Consider the following 22,150-nt stretch of genomic DNA (forward strand, 5'->3'; position numbering starts at 1 on the left):
TCTCTGGGCCAGCCCCCGTGCTGGGTTGTGGGCTCAGCCCTAAGTGGCATGAATAACCCTACTCGAGACTTCACACAGTCATTAGTCGAACCATCTTGTTCCTTCTCAGATATTCCAAGAGTTTGTGACTTACAAAATTTATTTAACTTTTAAAATAGTCTCATGCAACAATTTCTCCCAGTCTCTGGAGTTATGCCTTTTTAAAAAGGACTTCCATATGTATAAGATAAAATGATGTTTTGTTTTACTGAAATGAACAAGAAAATATGATTAAAGGGATTAAGACTTTCAATGCATTTAGGTTCTTAGTTTAAATGACATGGAAGTGCTCACCTTGACAATGCCCCGGATGTGCATTTTTGCTATCATCTCTGCCGTGTAGAGAAACATCAATAATGTATCCAAAGTGAAGGTCACATACTGAAGTGGAGGATAGTGCTCGAAGGTCATTGGCGTATTCATACAAACAGAAATGACGCTGATGATGGCACAGATGCGCAGCAAAGAGTGAACCCACTGCAATGATGGTCCAGAGTTACTACACGGCACCATAACTCATATCTCAAACTTGTATTATGAACCACACTAAGTGGAAAACATAATACTGAGGTTAAAATAGTTTACTAATATGGAGGTGAAGAAGAAGAAATCTAACATCTAAGTGCATATAATGTGCTACAAATATTTTCACGTTTTTATATCATTTAATTCTCAAGGCACCTATTTTCCACATAAACACACTAAGACAGAAAGGTGGAGGCATTTCTGTGGCCATGCATTACAAAGACCCAAAGCCTAGACGGAACCTGATCAGGCTCTCTCAAACATCTGATAACCTCCTGGGCATCAGACTACAATATAGGAAGATTCTGGTTCAATTAAAATATGTGTTTGTAATTTAGTCACATAGGAACTTGATGTGCCATTACTTTTTTTTCATTTTTGTACTATAAGTACCTAGAATTAGGGGCATACTATATTTACCATAACTTCCCTAGCATCTAGCACAAGGGCCTATCATAGTAGTTAAGAAATGCTTTTTAAATGAATTGATATATAAGACAGCCCATATTTAGAATTTCCTTTCTATTTGTATCTTATATATAATGCCTTTGTATAAAAATACAAAGAAACTTTTTAAAAATCTGGTCTCATCCTACATTTGAAAAAAATGCATAGATTTTTCTCTTTATTTTGGAGAACACATTTTATACAAATTTAGCCCAGACATCTTTCAAAATTCCACAAAATAACTTTCTGTGCAACACTACAGGCATGTCTGCTGTCTGAAGATTTTCTTTAACCCCAAAATAAGAAGAAAGAATTAAAGATAAGTGTGTGTTAACATGAATATATATACAGGACATACAATCACTCATACTCAATATTTTATTATGAAAACTAGTATCTAGGATTAAAAAAATACTTAACTGCATCTCCATGCTAAACCCACCACAATTAATATTACCAGTTAATCAATTAGTATACAATTCTTAAACATAATCCAAATACGTTTTTATTGACTATCTGGGACATATATGAAATTATGATAATTCTTTAATATAATACTCTGAAAAAAATTTTAGTCTTGTGGTAGATGGATTGTGCAGCTATATATACGAGCAAACACTCAAGATGAAAAATAGAAAAGACTGTCAGAACTTTCAGGAGACTCAGACACTTGCAGCTGAGGAGTTATAATATTTATCTGACAGTTATAATATTTACATGAAGATATTTTGCTGCTAATTCCATACCACATAAGCCACTGATGATTCAGTTTACTTTAAAGGTTGATGTATTTTTCATGCAATTTGGAAGCACTTCAATAAACATTGGTGTGTGAATTTAGCCCCATCTGGACTTTCAACATAAAGAATCTAATTATACAAAAGAGCTTCCAAATATAAGTTCTTCAACAACAAACTTGTTTTTAGTTTAAAGACATAATTTTAATGAAGAATTATTAATTTTAGTAAGTGCCTCCAAGGCCACATCTTTTATACTACCTTCTTCGTAAGTTTGTAGAAAGCTCTGTAATAAGATGGACACTAAGAAAAAGTTAGGGGTGCTTCATTCTCTATTCCATTCAATTCTCTAAGTATGAATGAAGGCCTACTATGTGTCAGAATGCTGGGAATGGAGAACAAAATATGGAAGCAACACACTTCTGACTCCTGCTTTGCAGTCCAAGAAGTAAAACACCTATGAATGTATTTTATATATATATATACACACACACACATACATATATATATAATGTGTGCATATACACATAGCATGTTATATGTATGTATATATTATGTTTTGTGTAAATACACATACATGTAAACACATGTAGTCTGGAAGGCAGATTAGAGAAAGAAAGACAGACTGGGAAGGACAACAAAGAGTCCGTGCAGATCCTGCATGTATCATGGTTAGGGGAAAGACAAGCACTGCAAGAGGCAAAAACATGTCACATTATATAACATTATAAAACATGTTCTAGATAAGACATAATATACATATATTATGTATAGTCTCATGTATGTAACATATATACACATTACATATACATGTTATATGCATGCATATATAAATATATGTACACATTATACATATATAAATATATGTACACATTATACATATATAACATATATGTATATGCATATGCGACATGTACATATGTTATATACACATGACATTTATATGTGTGGGTAATATGCATATATGTTAACACATATAACATATATGTGTATATGTAACGTGTATATATGTCATATACATATAACCTGTTATATGTTTATATGTATGTGTATATAACATGTATATATACCTAAGACAATAGATCCATAAATATATGTATATTATATAAATATACACACGACCTACAATGTATATAATGTAAATATACACATAATATATGATACATATAAAAATAGTTATTTATAGATAACTTTATATTTACATTCAAATATAAAACAGGCTAAGTGGAAAGAGAAGAGAGGTACATTCTGTCTGTGGTGGAAATAAGCCTTTCAGAGGAGGATGCCAGAGGTGACATCTCATCCAGTCCTAATGGATGAGGAGGATTTGACTCATCGGAGGAGCTGGGAAAGGGTCACTGGGGCCAGGGAGCAGTACGAGCAGGGAAAGCAATGTGAACAATCCAGAGAGCCTAGAGGAGTAGGAGGCTGCTGATGGGGCTCAAGTGGACAGTGTGCTGACACAGGAAAGGAGCAGTTGCTGGACAGGTTAGGTCCTGAATGAAAAGAAGCAGGAATGACACACTAGCGTATTTTAATTTGCTATGAAGGTAATAGGGATGCTTCCATGATTATAAAGCAGAAGTGTGATGTGAATAAAAATAGAAATATAGAAAGAAATGTGAGCAGGCAGGGAAAGTAATCTGGAGGGCAGATTAGAGGAAGAGAGACTGGGAAGGACAGCAAAGAGTCCAAGCAGATCATGCGTGTATCATGGTTGGGGGAAGGACAAGCACTGCAAGAGGGAACAGGTCATTTCCTTTTGTTACTTCAGCATCAACCATGAGATGAGTAAGAAGTTGATCCTGCTTGGTTTTGCAGAGCTGAGATTCCAGCACTCATGGATATGCATGCCTGTCAGGCTTAGTTCTGGTTACTATGCTTTCTGGCATACAGTCGTGCCTGGCCTAGCAGTTCTTCTCAAATCCTCATCAACTTAATTAGGCGGTGAAGGTGACAAAGTTCTTCAGAGATACCACCCATTATCTCATTGACCTTTTACTCAAATTTTGCAAATCAGAAGGAGACCTTTAATTCCAAACATGTGCATATTGTCTCACGGATTCAGGAACATTGACAACAAGTAAAGGAGGTTCATTAAGAACAGGTTGCTCATCTTGGACCCCAGCTTTGGATCAGCCTGAGAAGTGGTATCATCTCTACACCGCGTGACTCTGAGGACAGGGTGCACAGCGTGGGGAGGGGAGGGGATCAGACTACCCAGTGCATCTTCCTATGTGAGTAACTCATAGCCACATCTCACTATTTCATTGGATTGTTCTCTACTTCCAGACTCTGAACCTCATCCATATTCTACTGCGGCTCTGATATTTCGAAGCCAAAGGTACATGATATTTGAATTTGTCAATCACATTTATCTCACATCCACATATGCTTCTCCATACTCGAAGAAGAAACTTACTGGTTTGTTAATCCAGAGGATGTCAGCATTATCCGACAGAGACTCATCAGGACCAAAGTCAGTGACTGGCTGGGCTTCCACCCTGGAACTCTGCTTCCTTTTGAGCATGCTGAGGTTAGCTTTGGTGAGCAAGCACAAAACCACAGTCTGGGAAAAGGAAAAGTTGTATTTGTCATCTAAACCATCTTGCCCTCATCAAAAAATTGAGTTCCCCACATATATCTACTTATTTGTAAGGCATATATGTGTTCTACTCCATAGTGTATAATAAACATATGAAAATAGAAACTTTAAAAGGATGAGATAAATTAATACCAATAGAAGCTTGATTTTTTTCTCCCAAAGCAATGGATTATTTTATGTACTTCAAAAGCAGTTTAGAAGCTAGCTATTTAGAATAGCTAGAGTAAAATGGGTTGCTTCTTAGGGCAGACATATTCTTGGGAAAATCTTTTTAGATGTATGCTCTTATACCTAGAGCTGTCTCCACATAGAGATGCTTTGTGCTAGAACACTGCTGACTAATACAGATGAAATGCACAGATCTTCCCCATGGTTTCCCCAGTGTTAATTGAATACGACATTCACAGACGTCTCTTACTTCCAACAGTAGCCCCAAGTTGATCTCCCAACTTGGGAGGGGAGGGAGGTCAGAAAGAATGGGGGAAGAACCTCCCCTAAATGGAGACGTTGTTCTATGAATGCAGTGATTATCTAAATTCTTCCAGCTACTCTGAAGTAAATTTTTCATGAAATTACATTGAGGTGGGAGATGAGACGCCTGCTAACTGCTTAAATTTCCACAATTCTGAAACATCTACATCCTGTGATAGACGTTACCTCCCTATGGCCATTGCTACTGCCTTCCACAACTCAGCAGTCACTTGAAGGGGGGCTATTATATGTCAGCCCTCAGGACACAAATAGCAAATAAGTGCAATACAATGTGAGAAGAATTGTTATAAAGGCAGGTGGTACCTGACGATCCCTGAGTCGACTGTGAGACTTCCCATTTGATTAGCACCTGGATTGAGTCTTAAAGGAAGGCGAGGAACTAACAGCTATGGGCATATACTATGTTTGGGACACTTAGCAATGATATTTTATTTGATCTTTACAACAGCCCTAACCAAAAAAAAAAAAACAAAAAAAACCAAAAAACTCATCTTCTTACACATGCACGAGAAAAATGAGAAAAGCTAGCCTCAAGGCAGGTAATAACTTGACCAAGGCCATCCAAGCAAACTTGAAATTTAAAATAAGCTCTGTTTGACTACAATGTGTAAGGGGTTTAGAGTTGACCATGCTGAAGCTGCAGACTATTAGGAGAATTTCTCAAGGCGGGTAACAGAAAAAAAAAGAGCGCTTCAGGCAGTGTACCGCTGTGCTGAGTCAGGAAAACGTAGCACTGCAGTTTTAACATCAGGCGGGTTCACTGGCTCTCCTATCTGGTGCTCCATGAGTCTAGAGAAAGAAACCTAACCAAGCACAATGGGTGCCACTTAGTCCTCACTGGAGTACAAGAACATGTTTGCAGTGTGTGTGTGTGTGTGTGTGTGTGCGCGCGCGCACGCAGATGCAGTTTTTACTGGAAAAGAGAATAAAACACAGAAACTCAGAACAGAGCAGCTCCGAATCTGATTGCCTGTATTAAGCACCTATCCCCATCGCTATGTGCTCCTTTATCTACCTGGGCAGGTATCTCTGCCTAACTCTCCTGATATGGGTTGGCTGTGTCCTCCCACCCCCCAAAATTTCATCTTGAATTATAATCCCCACAATCCCCACGTGTGGAGAGAGGGGTTGAATTATGGCGGCGGTTTCCCCCGTGCTGTTCTCATGATAGGGAGTGAGTTCTCACAAGATCTGATGGTTTTATAAGTGTTTGACAGTTCCTACTTCACACACTCTTTCTCTCTCCTGCCGCCTTGTGAAGAAGGTGCCTTCGACCATGATTGTAAGTTTCCTGAGGCCTCCCCAGCCATGCAGAATGGAGTCAATTAAACCTCTTTCCTTTATAAATTAGCCAGCGTCGTCAGGTATTTCTTTATAGAAGTGTGAAAACGGACTGATTCACCTCCTATTCCCAGAAGAAAACAAGCTAACTGGCTTGAAGACATGCTAGGTATTTCCAGGCTGTTATTGCTCTGAATATTGAGTTTGAATATGGGCTTTGCAGTAGGCTGCACTAATTAATTTATGTTATATAATTGGAGTTTGGGACTCTTTGATATCCCATGTTAATGTATACAGAGTATTTAAAGTGTTTTTTTTTTCTCTGATTTACTGGTAGTGGGGAAGGAAATCTGGTGGCCTCAATTTGAGATGCCTCTTCAATGACAGTCTCCTATCCACCCAAATACTGAGTGTAGATAGAATCTTTTAGAAATCCTTCAAGTTGACACATACAAAGGAACAAGTAAAAGAGTGGTTTCACTTCAAAGATTATATAAGGAATTTTAGAGATCTGTCCACAATTCCTCTTTCACTGAGCAGTGGAGACAATGGGCATATGAATTCCATGCACCTTTATTATCAATACGCCACCTAAAGCAAAAATCATTTTTGGTTATGGATTTGTTTATCTAGAAAAATACGTGTCCAGAATTTATTGTTCTTTAAAAAATTCCCACTTTGGTTATATATGACCAACCAAAATAGTGCAATTATAACTGAATGACATTAGCTGTCACTCACATTTACCTTCACTTTACCTGCTCCCAGGTGCCACTAAATCTCACAGTGCCCAAGAAATGATCTAAGCTCCAAAGATACCTGGCTAATCCACACATACATAAAAACTCAACAACTAGCTCCTGGATCTCTAGATTTGATTTAATACTATTAAATATTATATCAAGCATTCAAGTAGTAAAATAAATTTAAGTTACAAACACATGAGGAATTCAAAATTAATTTGAGGTGGTTGATTGTAATAATTTTCCTTTGCAAACAGAAATATTGTTTTATGCCTTCATTCATGTTGAATCAATAAAACTGCATACAGCAGACCTATTATTTCTCTGATAAAAACCAGTAGGGATATTTAAGTATCCTAGGTAAGTTTATTATTTTGATAGGAAATTGCTCCTGTGTATCTGGGCCTTATCATTATTATGTTTTTATAAGCCAATATCTCTTTTTTCTGTTTACCAAAGTGTCCTTCATAAGACAGTACACAAAGTTTGAAAAACATGGCTTTCAAAAGGTTTCCGACATTTATTAAAAGTAGTTGGTATTTAAATAGTTCAATATCAGGAGAGAGGCTACACAGTCACAATGTATCCATTAATAAATCTTTTACTCAGAAACAGCTTATAGCAACTCAGGAAACTCATTCATCCCATGTTCATTGCTGTTTTAAATGGTTAAGGCCCAGTTTTTGTATTCTGTGATAGCAATTTCATTTCTATTGGTATATACTTTCCCTACTTCATTCCAGCCCCCTCTTCATGGTATTAAAATTAAAATATTCCATTTTCTTTAACTGCAGCGCCCTTGCAACACTATGGGTCATTTTTTTGCCTTGCAGCTCTCTTGGGTTCAGTATTAAAGTCTTTTGAATCTTCTCCTGTCTTCCAAATTATGGTTCACAGCATGCCCTTCTTGCCTGTCCTCTCTACTTAACCCCTTAAGTGATCACCTGTTGTTACAGTTTCCATTACCATCTGTGTGCGGCTACTAATTTAGAGAGGTATCGGTGCTGCTTCCCCCGCAGATGTAGGAAGACGGTGCCAACACCATCATGAATGAAGATTCAGCCTGAGAGAGCGACATGAGCCAGGCATCCTGCTTTTCTCCTTCCTCTCATGTCCCAGACCCTACTGCTCTGAACTCTTCAGGTTCCCCATGTGCAGCGGGAAGGCCCAGCAGGTTCTCTTTGCACCCACTCTCAGCAGTGGATTGTTTTCTTGCTCATTCATTCCATATATGTACAATGACCTTTTTCACCTATCCCCATTTCTAGACTCCTTTCTAGGTAGGCCATGGGCCCTCAGGTCTGGGATGCCTTTCAAAATGTTCCCTCTTTTATATAAAAAACAATCAGCTTCCAAACACACTGTAGGTCTCCTTTGTAGCCCAGAAAACCTCAGTGTATCTTCTTGTTTCTCATTCACTCACTCATTTGTTCATTCATTCATTCACACAGCAAATATTATGCATCCACTGTGGTATCAGGCACTGCGGTATGTGCTGGGTATACAGCACTGAATATGAAGGCCTTCTTGAAGCTTACGAACTGCCTACTTTATTTAACCTTATGTTTCCGGGACCCTGAGTCCCACTGATTTGTACCTGCACTTCCTTTCACACTCATACCACATGCTGCACTCAGGTTGGCTAAACATACCATTATTCACCATCCTGCAACCTTTACTCAACTAATTCAAACCCTTTATCCAAGCCATGTCCTGTTTGTTATCCAATGCCAATCCCACATCAGTCTTTCCTAATTCCCTAACTTAACTCATGAAGACTTTTTGTCTATGTGTGTGATTTGTTATAACTGAAAAACTTAATATTTGGGAATAAAGATGTGAGAAGATAAACATACAACTTGTATAAAATCAAAGCATCTATTTCATTCTAAAAAGCCCCAAAGAAGACAGAAGTCATTGACTCATTTTTAATCATTAGGTGTTATTAAGGTTGTCAATACGTCAATACCAACAACCACTCTTCTGATAACTTTTGTGCATAAACTGTGGGGTCTTTAGGAGTGCAAGTGAAATTGTTTATCAACCGCCCTATTGCAGACACAGACACACACATACACACTTAATGGTGGGTTTTTATCTCTTTGCTTAGTATCCTTGGCACAGTTTGAGAAGGAAATTAAGAAAAGAAAATGTTCAATAACATCTCCGGGACTCTTCACCTCAAACTCTGACTTTCATGTCTTTGGGAAACCAACCAGCATTGCTAGCAGAAGTTTCTCATTCATTCATGTTTGCATAATTGTTTTGTTTTTTGACTATCCCGACCATTATGTTAAGTGATGTGGATTTAACATTGAACAAAACATACTAGGTCTTTTCCCTCCATGTTCCTGACATGGAAGACTACATGCTGTATTTAAAGGCAGAGTAGCTGATTAATTAAAAGAGAGCCTCTAATGTGGCGCACTTTCTCTTCAACCTCCATCTAGTGGTTTTCTTATTCCTTCAGTACCTTACTGCTAGCTCCACACCACCTCCCTAGGCAAGGAATATTGAGCAGTGGATTCCCAACATGTTTCTGTGCTATCGGGCATAATGAGATTCATGCAAAAATCCAGGAGAGCTGACTGGTCTTTCTTTGCCTAGATCTCAAATACTTAAACCTTAAATTAAGTTAGAAGAAAGTAATTCTATTTTTATTTTATTTTCATTAACACAAGTAATACAGGTTTGTTGTAGAAAAATTAGAAAAACTATATAAACAAAATAAGAAACAAAAATGAAAGCCATCAGGGATTCCACTTCTAGAGACTCAATCATTTTTGCAAAGAATTTGTTGAGCACATACATTGTGCCTGCCACCGAACAAGGGGCTGCAGATGAAGTAGTAATTAGTTATGGTCTCTCGTGGAATTTTCTTTAGGGTGCTTACTCTCCAAGAGGATATGAATTGTATCTCTTTTAGGACTTTCTTTGCCATATATATTTTTCCATGCATACATTTATTTTTAAATGGCTGCTTACACATGGTTTTGTAACCAGATTTTTAAAATCTAGCCATATTCTGTGAACATCATCCTCTGTCAATAAATACACATGTGCAGAAAATCCTAACTGTAAGTCAACACTACCTTCAAACATCTGTGCCCCTTCCTTGTCTTTCTTTTCCATAGCTCATTTACATGTGTATACGTGCAAGGCCTTACAAGGTGAGCTGATATAAGCACAGCTTTCCAGATTAGGTTCCCAGTGTCAAATCTGTATCTGAGAAAGGCATTACCCCATATTTTGAAGACACATGTATTTGATGTTACCAATTTGTTAATGTAGGCATTACAATATTAATTCTTATTTCAAATGTTTTTATTTCTTCCTCTTTTTAGTTCCAATAGCCACAGAACTCAAAACAACAAACCACTAAAATCTACATTTGAACAAGAGCTTCCTGTCCTTTCCCTATATGCACATTTACATCTTCAGTTTTACCTCAATACATCACAGTGAAAACTTGACGACAAAAGGCGATGCTTAACAGCAAGATGGCCTTGCTTCTGTAAAATTTGACTGTCAATTTTGTTTGCTAAGTTCCTTCTCAGACAGAAGACATGTCCATTCAGAGCAAATGAATGTAGCATCATACATTTTATGCTATGGTTTCAACTAGGAAAAAATACCCCATATTTTTGTCTTATTATCTGTTATCCAACATCCAACCACCTGCCTCATGTGTCACCATCCCTGCCCACTCTGCTGTCCTCCAATTCCCAGGGCACATTTGAGCCTCAGAGCTACTGATACCTGCACCTCCCTCTGCCCAGCTGAGTGTCCTCTCTGTGCATCTTGAGTGTCTGAACTTCCCCTCTTTCTCTGAGCCCAGATCATCTGTGTCCTGCATGCTCACGCTCTTCCTCTCCCTCCATGAGGTCACCTCTCACGGCCTCCACAGCCTCTCACCCGCACTGGGCACTTTCCAGACCAGAATCCAGCAACTCTGCTGTCTCCCATTTAAGGGCTGCTCAATGACTGCCTTGAGATTTCAATCATCACGACAATTTAAGGGAAAGTGTTAAAAACAGAAGTTGCTGTAAAAATGAATGTTATCTCCTACTCAGAATGCTTTCTCCAAAGGAAAATAGCCTTCAGTAGCTCACACACACATGCACACACACATACACCCCATGAAAAAGTGCTTTGGGATACATGAGAGTTTCCATGTTAAAATAGTGAGCTCACTGGTTGATTTCAACCCAAATTACGTTTACTGTCATGCAAAAACAGAGTCCTTCTAACAAAAATGTTGGTTGAGGGGTTATTATATGCCAGGCTGTTTAATAATATCATACATTTTCAGGCCATGTGTGGTGGCTCCCACTTGTAATCCTAGCATTTAGGGAAGCTGAGGCAGTGGATCGCTTGAGTCCAGGAGTTCGAGACTAGCCTGGGCAACATGGAGAAAACCCATCTCTACAAAAAACAAAAAAAACAAAAAATTAGCTGGGAGTACTGGCATGCACCTGTAGTTCCAGCTACTCAGGAGTCTGAGGTGGGAGGCTCACTTGAGCCTGGGAAGTAGAGGCTGCAATGAGCCAAGATCATACTACTGCCCCTCAGCCTGGGTGACAGAGTGAGACTCTGTTTCAAAAAGAAAAAAAGAAAAAAGAATATGCACTATGTCATTCAATTTTCACAAGAGCCATTTTACAGATGAGGAAACTTAGGCACAGAGACAAGACGGGACAATGTGCCTGACAGAACTATTGAATCAAAAATTAAGTATATTACAGAATGGACAGGAAATGAGAAAATGACTTTTTCAATATATTTAAATCATATAGCCTGGTGTTTACAAACTCTTGGCATCAATTATTTTTTGTGCAAATAGTACAGACATTTCTCATCTCCTGAAATTGAATCCATTTTTATTATCTGACTAACTTTATGATTTTTCTCACCACACACTTATAAAAGTGTCAATTTTTTTCTGGTAGAAATCATCAAACCTCTCATTAAATCTATCTAAATAACCCTTTCAAGTTTCTGAAGGTATTATCCATTTATTATTCCTTTTTCCTTGAGGATGAATCCTAGAAATATTCTATTATACCCTCATTATTTTTTTCTCTAAATTTGGTAAAGAATGAGAAAAACATATTTACTAACTCCCATTTGATAATCTCACCCCATGTAGTGAAGAGACAGATTTCTCCATTTCCTAAAATGACAGATTTCTTCACTTCCTAGAGTTAGTTTTAGTCTCGTAATTTCTTGACTGACTAGGCTAAGAATATGAAAACTAAAAAATAGATTCCACCTATGATACATGGCTAAAATAATGTACGTAATTTTTTACAGAGATTGTGCAAGAGCAATTAAAAGGTATGTATTGAGAAAGTTTTTCTGTCATACCCAAAATCCAAAGCCCAGAACACAGATGTTATGATTTGTTTTGTAGTGTTCTCTGTTCTTCTAGCAAGGAAAATGCAGACAAAATAGAAATTCTCTATCAAAAGTTTATCAAGAGGTGACTGTTTATTTGATAAAAAGAACATCTACTCTATAAGTTTCCAATCATAATGTGTTGGAATATCCCGAAAGGTGGTAAACTCCTTTATGGATACTCTCAGAGGGAATGACTACACATTTTAGAGTTTGCAGAAAAGAGTTCTCCTCTGTCTGGGACTTTGCAATAGATGATATCCAAAGTGACTTCCAATGATAAAAGTGATTAATACTCTTGACACTGCTCAGATTTTTATGCACTTGATCATTTCTCAGGGTAGAATGAAAGTCCATAAACTACTGTGCATAATTATAGAACAGAAGCAAGCTTAGACATTATGTACTCATTTTTTTAACTTGAAAGATGAGAACAAATATTATTGAAAGCTTACTCCATGCCAGGCACTATTCTAAGCATTTGACACCTCTCTGAAGTAGTTTTTAGTAGTATTCCCACTACAGAGATTAAAAATTGGAGGCAAACATGCCCAGACCCACATGAATTGGAAGCAAGTTTAGAATCCAAGTAGTCTATTTGTTGGGAGAACAGAGGGAGGGAGAGAAATGGTGAAGCATTTGACTTTCACTTTTTAACCTTAAGAACTTTTGTACATTTCACAAACACGAACTTCTGTACATGTTCACAAAGATGATGTGTTTTATTTATAATTTCTTTGAAACAAGTAAAACATTAAAAAAATTTTCAGTTTAAACAAGTTACACCTAACATTTGCTGAGGGTTTATTAAGTGTGAGGCTAATTGTTACCTATTTCTCACCATGCCTCAATGAGGTAAGTGTCTCTCTCTGTTATTCTGATTTTACAGGTGAAACTGAGTTTTGGAGAAGATAACTGCCTTGTCTGAGGTCACATGGTTAGCTGTGATAAACCACGAGGGAGCCAGGTCTTTCTGATTTCCACCCCAGGAATACTTTGCTGTCCATGTCTTCTTTCAGTCTGACCCTTTCAAGTCTTTGTAAATAGAACAGTCTTCTTTCCCAGAGAACAGAGACGGGAATCTCCAAGTTCCTGCCTATTCCACGTCTAAGTAATAAAACCAAATTAGAGCATGCCTGCCACTAGACTTGCAATGCCAGTCCTTCCGGGCCCTCTCAAGCAAGCCTCTCCTCCGGGTATCCTTAGCTTGTGAACTTCAATGAGCTGGATGCATCATTCCCTGTAATCTGGCCTCTGCTCAGAGGAAAGGCAGCAGCTCTATGTTTTCTCTCTTAAACTTAGCCTGGAGTCCTGCGTCTCCCCCAGCAACACAGCAGAGAACATGTTAGCAGGAGAACTAAGACAGCATCAAAAAACTGACACCCTGGGCATCACAGCAGCAATGTGTGTCTCCACAACAGAACAGCGGCCCACTCCCCTGCCCCTGCAGGTAGTGGATTGTTGTGGTTGATTTTCAATCTAATTTCGTACAAAAGTCAAGACCCTGATTTGGCTGCCTGGTTTTCTTTGTTCTTCCTTCTCTTTTTCTTTCTGCCTCTCTCCTTCTCTCTCTCTCCTCCAAATGCCACCTGCCACTTTTCTTTTGGGGTACTCATTTATCTGTGTCTTGGCCCTCACTAAATAATGTAGCTCTGCAAAAAACAGAATTTTGCATGCATGGTCCAGTCCCAGCAGACTTCAAGGGCTACCCAAGGTGGTGACCACATAGGGGAAGGCAAATGTTTCAAAGAACCATCTCCAAAAACAGACTCTTCTGTTTTCCTTTTGTCAAGGTACTGATTAGAAATAAAAAATGGTTCCCCACTTTTTATGAGTCTATTTCCTAAATCCCAAAGTAAAACAGCAGGTTATTTTTCTCTGGTTATTTCTAGAAAAACTCCAAAACTGTCATTACTTCTCCAAGGATTCTGTTTTGTTTTATTTTTTAATTGTGAAAATTGAATTTTCTCTGGCCTTTAAAAGTGATTGGGTTTGCTAAAGGGATTCAGTACACACCACAATGCCCCAATGCCCTTTTGTCATTGCACCCTGCACGCCCAAACTAAAACTGTCATTGCACCTACATGCCCAAACTAAAACTGTCAAGCAGTATGAGAGGGAACTGGGTCGTATTTTTGTCACCTACATCACAGTAATTTTTATTTTTGTTTCATTGTAGTAGGAGCATTTAACACGAGAACTGTCTTAACAGATTTTTACATTCACTATAAAATGTTAACTACAGGCACAATGTCATAACACAGATCTCTAGAGCTCACTCATCTTGCATAACTGAAACGTTCTACCCAGTAATTAACAACTCCCCATTTTCCCCTCCTCCCAGCCCCTGGCCACCACCATCCTACTCTGTGCTGAGTATATATCCTACTCTATATTAATTATCCAGTGTTGGGTATTTTATTTTGATGAGCTGCTACTATCATTTATATATTATGAAAAACCAGAAAGGGGATACTTATTTTGATTGTGGTTGTTTAATCTTATAATATGAATCTGTAAAGGTTAGATAAAGAAGGTGGATGGTTTAAAACAGTGGTTTTCAAAATTTGCTACTATATTTAAACATAACAGAAATCAAAGGGAGACTATGTTTTTGTGTTTGTTAAATTTTGCAATATGAATCCACAAATTTGCTCAAAAGGGGATGGTTTAAAATAGTAATTCCTAAAGACTGCTTAACATATGAATTATCAAGGGAGGTTCAGAAACATTCTCAACACTATAAACCGAATGGTTCTGCCTTCCTCAAGTCATATGTTGAAGCTCTTATCTCTAATGTATTTGGAGGTGGGGCCTTTGGGAGGTCATGAGGCCATGAAGGTGGAGACCCCATGAATGGGACTAGCGAATCTATAAGAACGGAGGCAGCTGAATGGTCTGTGGACCAGGAAGACAGCCCTCACAGGAATCAGCCAGCACCTTGATCTTGGACTTCTTAGTCTCCAGACTGTATAAAACCAAAGTCTGGAGTTTAAGCCACCTAGTCTGTGCTATTTGTTACAGCAGCCCAAGCTAACTAAGACACTCGAGCTGAGGCCTCCTTCACCTCAGACATACTAAATCAGAATCTTTAAGGGTGGAAAACAGGACATTGTATTTTTTAAAAAACATCTTCAGGTGATCCCTGCACACCTCTCCCATCACTGTTTCCAAATTAATGGGGCATCACTAGCCTAGATGCTCAGAAGAGAACACTTAGAGAGTTCACATTGCATAGTCATGGCTCTGTGTGGAAAAGAATAAGAGAGTCTAATTATAAGCAACACAGGCAAAATATGTCTGAGACAAAAATTTTGATTTATAATTGTATGGATATACAGTATATTCTATTCTTTCCTCAGAAATCTTCAGAATTTACTTTTAAAATAACTAACTTGCATTGTATACAGGAATTAAATTTTTGTTTTATAAAAGGATAACTAAGATATTTGAGTTTTTGTTGGGGTTTCTGTTATGATTTTCTAGTCTAGACTACACCTTTAAATTGCCATTCAATGCCTTCAAAGAAAGGAAGCAAAATGATATTGCCTCTGGAAGTAATCTCATGTGAATTTCAAAATAACAATAAAACAACTAGAAAAGAGAATGAAGCAAAGGATTTACCCTGTAGATACTATTAACTGAAAGATAAAGCCGTAACAATTTCTTTTAACTAGACTTAATAGAATACAATAGCACAATCACCCAAGCTCGATGATCGGAAATTATTTTTAACCTAGGACTCCCTTTCATTCTCTTCCTTCCATCACCAAGACGTGGTAGCATTAGTTTTTGTGGATATATCTTTACCACCCACCTCTTCATTTCCATTACTGCAATCTGATTCCAGTTCTTCAATCTTGGAATTGTATACCCGATTTCTCCAGTGCATTTCTTCACTAACCTCCTTGTCATCATTCCAATTTCTTGGCATTCTAATTTACCTTAAATATACCTGTAGATCAATATTCCTCCCAGATTGGAATGCTGTAGCTCTCAGTTTTTGCTATCAGATTTAGAGTTTATCTATGTCATAGTGAATTCATTCATGTTTTCATTCTTAAAAATTTATCCTCTTTCTTTTTTTTTTTTTTTTTTTGTACTTCTTAAGATGAAATGCTGACTCCCAATACCATTTTAGGTCACAAAACTCTTTAAAAAGATATTGAGTCTATGGGCATGCTTCCCCTTCCATTTCCCCTAAAATAAGCATCAGACTTTTTTTTTTTTTTTGAGACGGAGTCTTGCCCTGTCGCCCAGGCTGGAGTGTAATGTGTGATCTTGGCTCGCTGCAACCTCTGCCTCCTGGGTTCAAATGATTCGCCTGCCTCAGCCTCCCCTCCCGAGTAGCTGAGATTACAGGTGCCCACCATCACACCTAGCTAATTTTTTTGTATTTTTAGCAGGGACGGGGTTTCACCATGTTGGCCACGCTGGTCTCGAACTCCTGACCTCGTGATCCACCCATCTCGGCCTCCCAAAGTGCTGGGATTACAGGCGTGAGCCACCGCACCCGGCCAGCATTATGCTTTTGACTGTGCATACTATAATGCTCTGATCGTTGGTATATATGGGAAGCCTGTAGTTATAAATGTATTAAAGATAGCAACTTTTATGACTTTACGGTCTTTTTTCTCATTTAATCAAACAATTTTTTGAACTGTTTTCTGATATTTACACACTTCTACCTCATTTTTTTTTACTGATATCACTTGCCTAGTATGTATTTCTTCACCTATTTATTTTTCACTTTTGACTCATTTACAACGTAAGAGAATTGTCTACTGATATTTTTCAGGACTACAGATTTTCAGGACGTTATTTTATGTTTGCTGATAATTTTAGAGAGGAAGTATAACATTAATCTAAATTTTCTCTTTGTGGATAAGTAATTTCTGAAGCATTTGATCACAATGCTGGTGAAATATTTTTCTTTTTATTGGTTTTCAAATCCAAAGTTTTTATCAGGCTATATGTAGATGTTGGCTAAGTTCTATTAATTGTTTTGGTACATGATAACTTATTTTCATCTGAAGATTTGGATTGTTTTTAATCTAAAAGAAAAAAAGAATCTTATCTCACTTTAAAACATGGCTGTGTTCCATGCGCTGTGATCCTCTCTGTCAGGAAAAACATTTATTGGTGTGTCTCTGTTGGCTGTCTTCCATCTATATCATTCTCTCTCCAAACAACATCCTCTTTTCATCTCTTTTCTTTGCATAATTGGAAATAATTCTCACCCTTGATCTCTTCATAAATGATTCTCTTGGCTTCAGTGTTCTGGTCTATCCTACTTCTAATTCTTCCACTCCTGCTGCGGAGGCCCACCCCTGCCCCCACCCTGGACCTGTGGGGTCAGTCCCTGTCTTCAGAACATATTCTGGTATGGCTGCCTTGCCCTGGGATCTCATGGAGAAACAAGCGATTCTGTTTTACAAAAGCCTGCTTCCAACTTTCAACTTCGCTCCTTCATACTAAGGGGCTCTTCCAGGGCCTCTCTTCCTTATATTTTGTACACTGATCTTAGAAAGGAAATTGTGAACTGAACTTTAGTTTTTCCTATCAGTCCTGTTCCATCTATGCTGAATCCACCAGAAAAGCCTTGGATTCTGCAGCCTAGGAAAGAAAGATCCTCTTCTTCCTTCACCTGTGGGGGTACAGATTTCTCACTCTGTAAGCCCTTTTGATCATTTACTTGAAGTCTGAGTAGGAAAGCAAAAAGCAGAATTAGACTCCTGAATACAACAGCCAATTTTCTAAAGGAACTTGCATTGATTTTTTTCTTTTTCCAGCTTTGAACTTTTATAGTATTCCTGTTTTGGCTTTACTCTAAGAGGTATATTTTAGCAGCTGGTTTTCAGGTGATTTTTGTAAAGGTCAAGTTTTTATATAGCACAAAGGTCAAACATCCAAATTATTATGTTACCTTCTTTTATTTCTGTAAAAGAGGGAATGTGATCCACCAACACTTTTTGTAAAAGGGTAGATTTACCTCAAAAGCAGATTAAGCAATTTATTCAAAATTATAATCTGAATTCTTTAGGAAATCAATTTAAAGACATACAATATATCTCTATAATAATTCAGATACTTCTTTTTTCAAAGATATAATTACTGGAAATTTATCATAAATAAATTATAATCTGAATTTTTCAGGAAACCAATTTGAAGATATGGAAAAATAGGTGACAGATATGGACATATTTGGATATTTATACTGAAAAACATAAAATAGAAATAAATCTCTACATTATAACTATCAGGACACTGTTTATAATGATGAAAAACTGGAAACAGCAAATGTCCAATGATAGAGGTATGGTTAAATATATGAGGCTGTATTTACTGGGTATGGTGTTATATAGCCATTTACAATTTTTAAGTAAGAAAATTATATAGAAATATTTTAAATATTTATAATAAATATTCAGTGGAAAAAACAGTATAAAAGTTGTACAATGCCACGATTACAACTACCTAAAGTCAAGCCCTTAAAAAGACTACAAAAAACACACAGATATTGTGGTCATCTGTCTTTGGTTATTAAAACTAGCTGTTTACTCTTTTTTCTCTATCATTCTATCATCTCTATCAACTTTGGTTACTTTAAAATTCAAAAAATCAATTTAAAAAATTCAAGCATTTGCATAGAGTTTGAAGGTATAAAAATTTGTGCTGGTCCTTGAGACAGGCGAGAATTGTATAACATGAGTGAAGCTCTAAAATGTTGATAACATTTTGGGGCAGGGGCATTCTTTTTTTATTTTTAAACAGAGTCTCACTCTGTGCCCAGTCGCCCATTCTAGAGTACAGTGGTGCCATCATAGCTTGCTGCAGCCTTGACTTCTCTGGGCTCAAGCGATCCTTCCACCTCAGCCTCCCAAGTAACTGGGGCTACAGGTGTACACCACCACACTTGGTGAATTTTTTTTTTTTTTTGTAGAGACGGGGTTTCACCATGTTGCCCAGGCTGGTCTGGACTCTTGGGTTCAAGCAATAGGCCTGCCTTGGCCTCCCAAAGTGCTGGGATTATAGGCATGAGCCACCGTGTGTGGCCTTGGGGACCATTCTTAATATGTTTCAGCTCACTATCATAGTTTCCACAGCAAAACTAGAAAATAAGACATCTCACTGTATATCCACCTGCTTACATATTTGTCTTTCCTGAAGGATTCTTAGGCTCTCAGTTTATCTCTTTTTCTCACTCACCACTGGCCCAGTGCTTAGCTTATCTTAGGATATAGAGGTGTAGATGTGAATTTTCATTCACAAACTTGAAATCCACATGTGACTCTGACCTGGGATAAATTTATACAGCTATGGAAATTCTGAAATTATCTGAACATCATCGATAAATGATAAAACAAATGTGTACATCTGTGTATACACATACATGCACACACAAAGCATGCCGGAATGATAAAAAAAATCACCTGGAAACCATTTCAAAGAAATGCCATACCCAAGAAGAAGAAAATGCTACTCAAATCTTCAGTTCACTAAATTGCAACTAAATGACACTATTTTGAGTAGACTTTTTTTAAGTACATTTTTAAAGTACATTTCTCCTTTGAATATCTTGCAAGTCCTATCCAAAGTTATAAGTGTACAACCACTATTTTATGAGACATGCTTTCTCCTAGAGTTCTGTAGAGATTTTAGCATAGTCCTTATCAGTGACAGCACATTTATTCTGCAAACAGATTATGTCTTCTATGAACACAGAAGAGGATCCAACTGAACCTTTTCACTTTTTAAGTTTTTCTCCAAAGCTGGATTTTGTCTTCACACTGTCTGGTTTTAGCAGTGGCTAGGTCAAAGTATACTACAGAAGAACAAAAAATCGACTCTAGAAAAGCACACAGAATGAAAGCCAACCAGTTAGGGAGTAAATGTTTCTCGTTGCAGATGTTTGGGAAGCCATGATTTTTATTTAGAACTGTGGAAACCCTATCTTTGAATTTAAAAAGTCAGTCCTGAGATGCATCTGCCTCAGGGGTAACTACCATAGTGAAACCACTCCTCTCCCAGGCCATATCAAATCACAGTTGTAGTTATGAACATACAAATCACACACACACATATATATATATATATTTCAAAATCGCCACCTGTTAATTTTTGATCCCCTATTAGAGGTGTTATCCACCAACTACTAACACGAAGGTCACTGGTCCTCAACCCACATTTCACCACCAGGGCAGTCGGGCCTAGCTGATGACCACACGAACACCAGATTAAGAGTAAAACCTTCTGAGGCCTGAAAGTGAGCGTGTATTCACACATCCTTAATAATACAGTGTCTGAAAAATTGTACCTGAAACTGAAAGATTTATTCTAAGGTATTTCAAGCACTAAGGGTCTGAGTTCAGCATTCTCACACCATCCTGAAAGAGGAACATTAAGTCAGCAAAATGACTGCGATCTGGGCCCCCAGAGGGATCCCAGCCAGGCCATCCTTGCTGGTCTCTTAAAGATTCAGTGACAAAATGGTGTTGCTTGGCAGGACACTGTTTTGCGTTCGGTGTAGCCACCTTAATGACGGCTGCTTAACAAGGCCAACGAATATCATAAGGGACATTTAGCAAGGAGCAATCCACAGGAGCATGGGGGTGGGGCAAGGCCGCGGAGCCCCCGCGGAGACCTGCTGGAGCCAGGCTGCCCACCCCCACCTCCCCACCCGCGCGTTGGCCCAGAGGTTTACCCAGGCAGCGGCCCCGGTGCGGAGGGGGCAGGTGCAGCGCTGTAGTGATGCCCAGTGGCCCCGTCCTCTGCCACCTGCCCCCCAACACCTGCTAGATGCCCAGGCGGGGCAGGCCCGAGGTGTCGCCGGCCCTGGGCTTCCCAAGCCAGCCCAGGGGCATCCCGCGGCAGGCGCCCCCGACACCCACGCGCAGGAATAGGGACGGCGCATCGCGGCTCCCGCGCCACGGCCAGGCCGGCAAGGACCCCACCGCCCCGCTCTCGGGTGGAGGCGCCCCTCCCCACCCCTCCCCCGCGCGGGGCCCCCGCCCGCAGCCCCTCTAGCAGCCCCTCTCGCAGCCCCAGCGCCCCTGCGCCGTCCTGGCCCGGCCCGGCCAAGGAACTAACGAGCGCGCATCCCGGGCCTCGGGCGCAGGGCACGGAGCCGGCCGCGCCGCAGCCTCCCGGGCACCGGCGGCGGTGACCAACCTGTAACCCCAGCGCTCAGAGCTGTCATGGTGCCCGCGGGCGGCGGCGGCGGCGACAGTGGGCGACCGGCAGGATCAGTGCCAGGCGCGGCGCCCAGGGCGGGCGGGGACGCGGGCCCCTCACCTACGGCGGCTCAGCTCAGGCAGCGCGCTCGGCCCGGCTGGGGCCGCGGCTCACGCTCGCCGTGTCACTCACTGAGCGCCGCCGCCGCCGGGCAGGCTGGGGGAGGGGTGGGAGCCGGAGTTTTCGGGCCTTTAAAAAATTATTATTTTATTTAAAATTTTAAAGTTAGCTTTGCTACGGGGGCTGCAGTGATGCCGAAGGGCGGGCACCGCAGAGGAGGCTGCGCCGCAGTTGGTGGGGAGCGCCAGGGTCGGTACTGGCAGTTCCTTCTTGCCGGCTGCCACCCGCAGTCAGTCTCACAGCAACAGCTAGGCTCTCATCTGCGAGCTCCTCTCGGGGGTCTTCCGTACTCAACAGCACGGCGGCGGTGTGCACGGGAGTCCGCCGGGCACACGCGGGGTACACTTAAGTCCACTGCCAGGACGCCGGGAGCCCAGCGTGCGAGCGTGAGGTCTGACTGCGCACAGTACCGAGGATGAGGACTAGTTCCATTCCTGAGTATGAAAGGGTGAAACCGTTCACCTCAAGTTTCACCCCGGAGTTATTAAATAATGAATGCATCAGTCACACTTATAGTTTTCTAAATAGGT

The 22,150-nt window shown here is 39.6% G+C and overlaps 1 protein-coding gene across 7 annotated transcripts in view; it reads right to left on the reverse strand.

The window, feature by feature from the left end:
- NALCN (sodium leak channel, non-selective) overlaps positions 1-21,633 on the reverse strand; it is a 363,838-nt gene extending 342,205 nt beyond the window's left edge. For 3 of the 7 annotated variants that reach the window (XM_054665014.2, XM_009427190.5, XM_016925503.4), the window contains exons 1-3: positions 21,438-21,581; positions 4,171-4,317; positions 334-516 (exon numbers count right to left, since the gene is read on the reverse strand). In XM_054665014.2, coding sequence (XP_054520989.1) covers positions 334-516; positions 4,171-4,278 — 291 coding nt within the window. In that variant the 5' untranslated portion in view covers positions 4,279-4,317; positions 21,438-21,581. Of the gene's footprint in view, positions 1-333; positions 517-4,170; positions 4,318-21,437 lie in introns of all 7 variants that reach the window. The other 4 variants (XM_001149573.6, XM_009427188.5, XM_024348325.3 and 1 more) reach the window with 3 other exon arrangements.
- Between the last annotated feature and the right edge of the window lie 517 nt (positions 21,634-22,150).

This window comes from Pan troglodytes, chromosome 14, assembly GCF_028858775.2.
Source record: "Pan troglodytes isolate AG18354 chromosome 14, NHGRI_mPanTro3-v2.0_pri, whole genome shotgun sequence".
Classification (NCBI taxonomy): Eukaryota; Metazoa; Chordata; class Mammalia; order Primates; family Hominidae; genus Pan; species Pan troglodytes.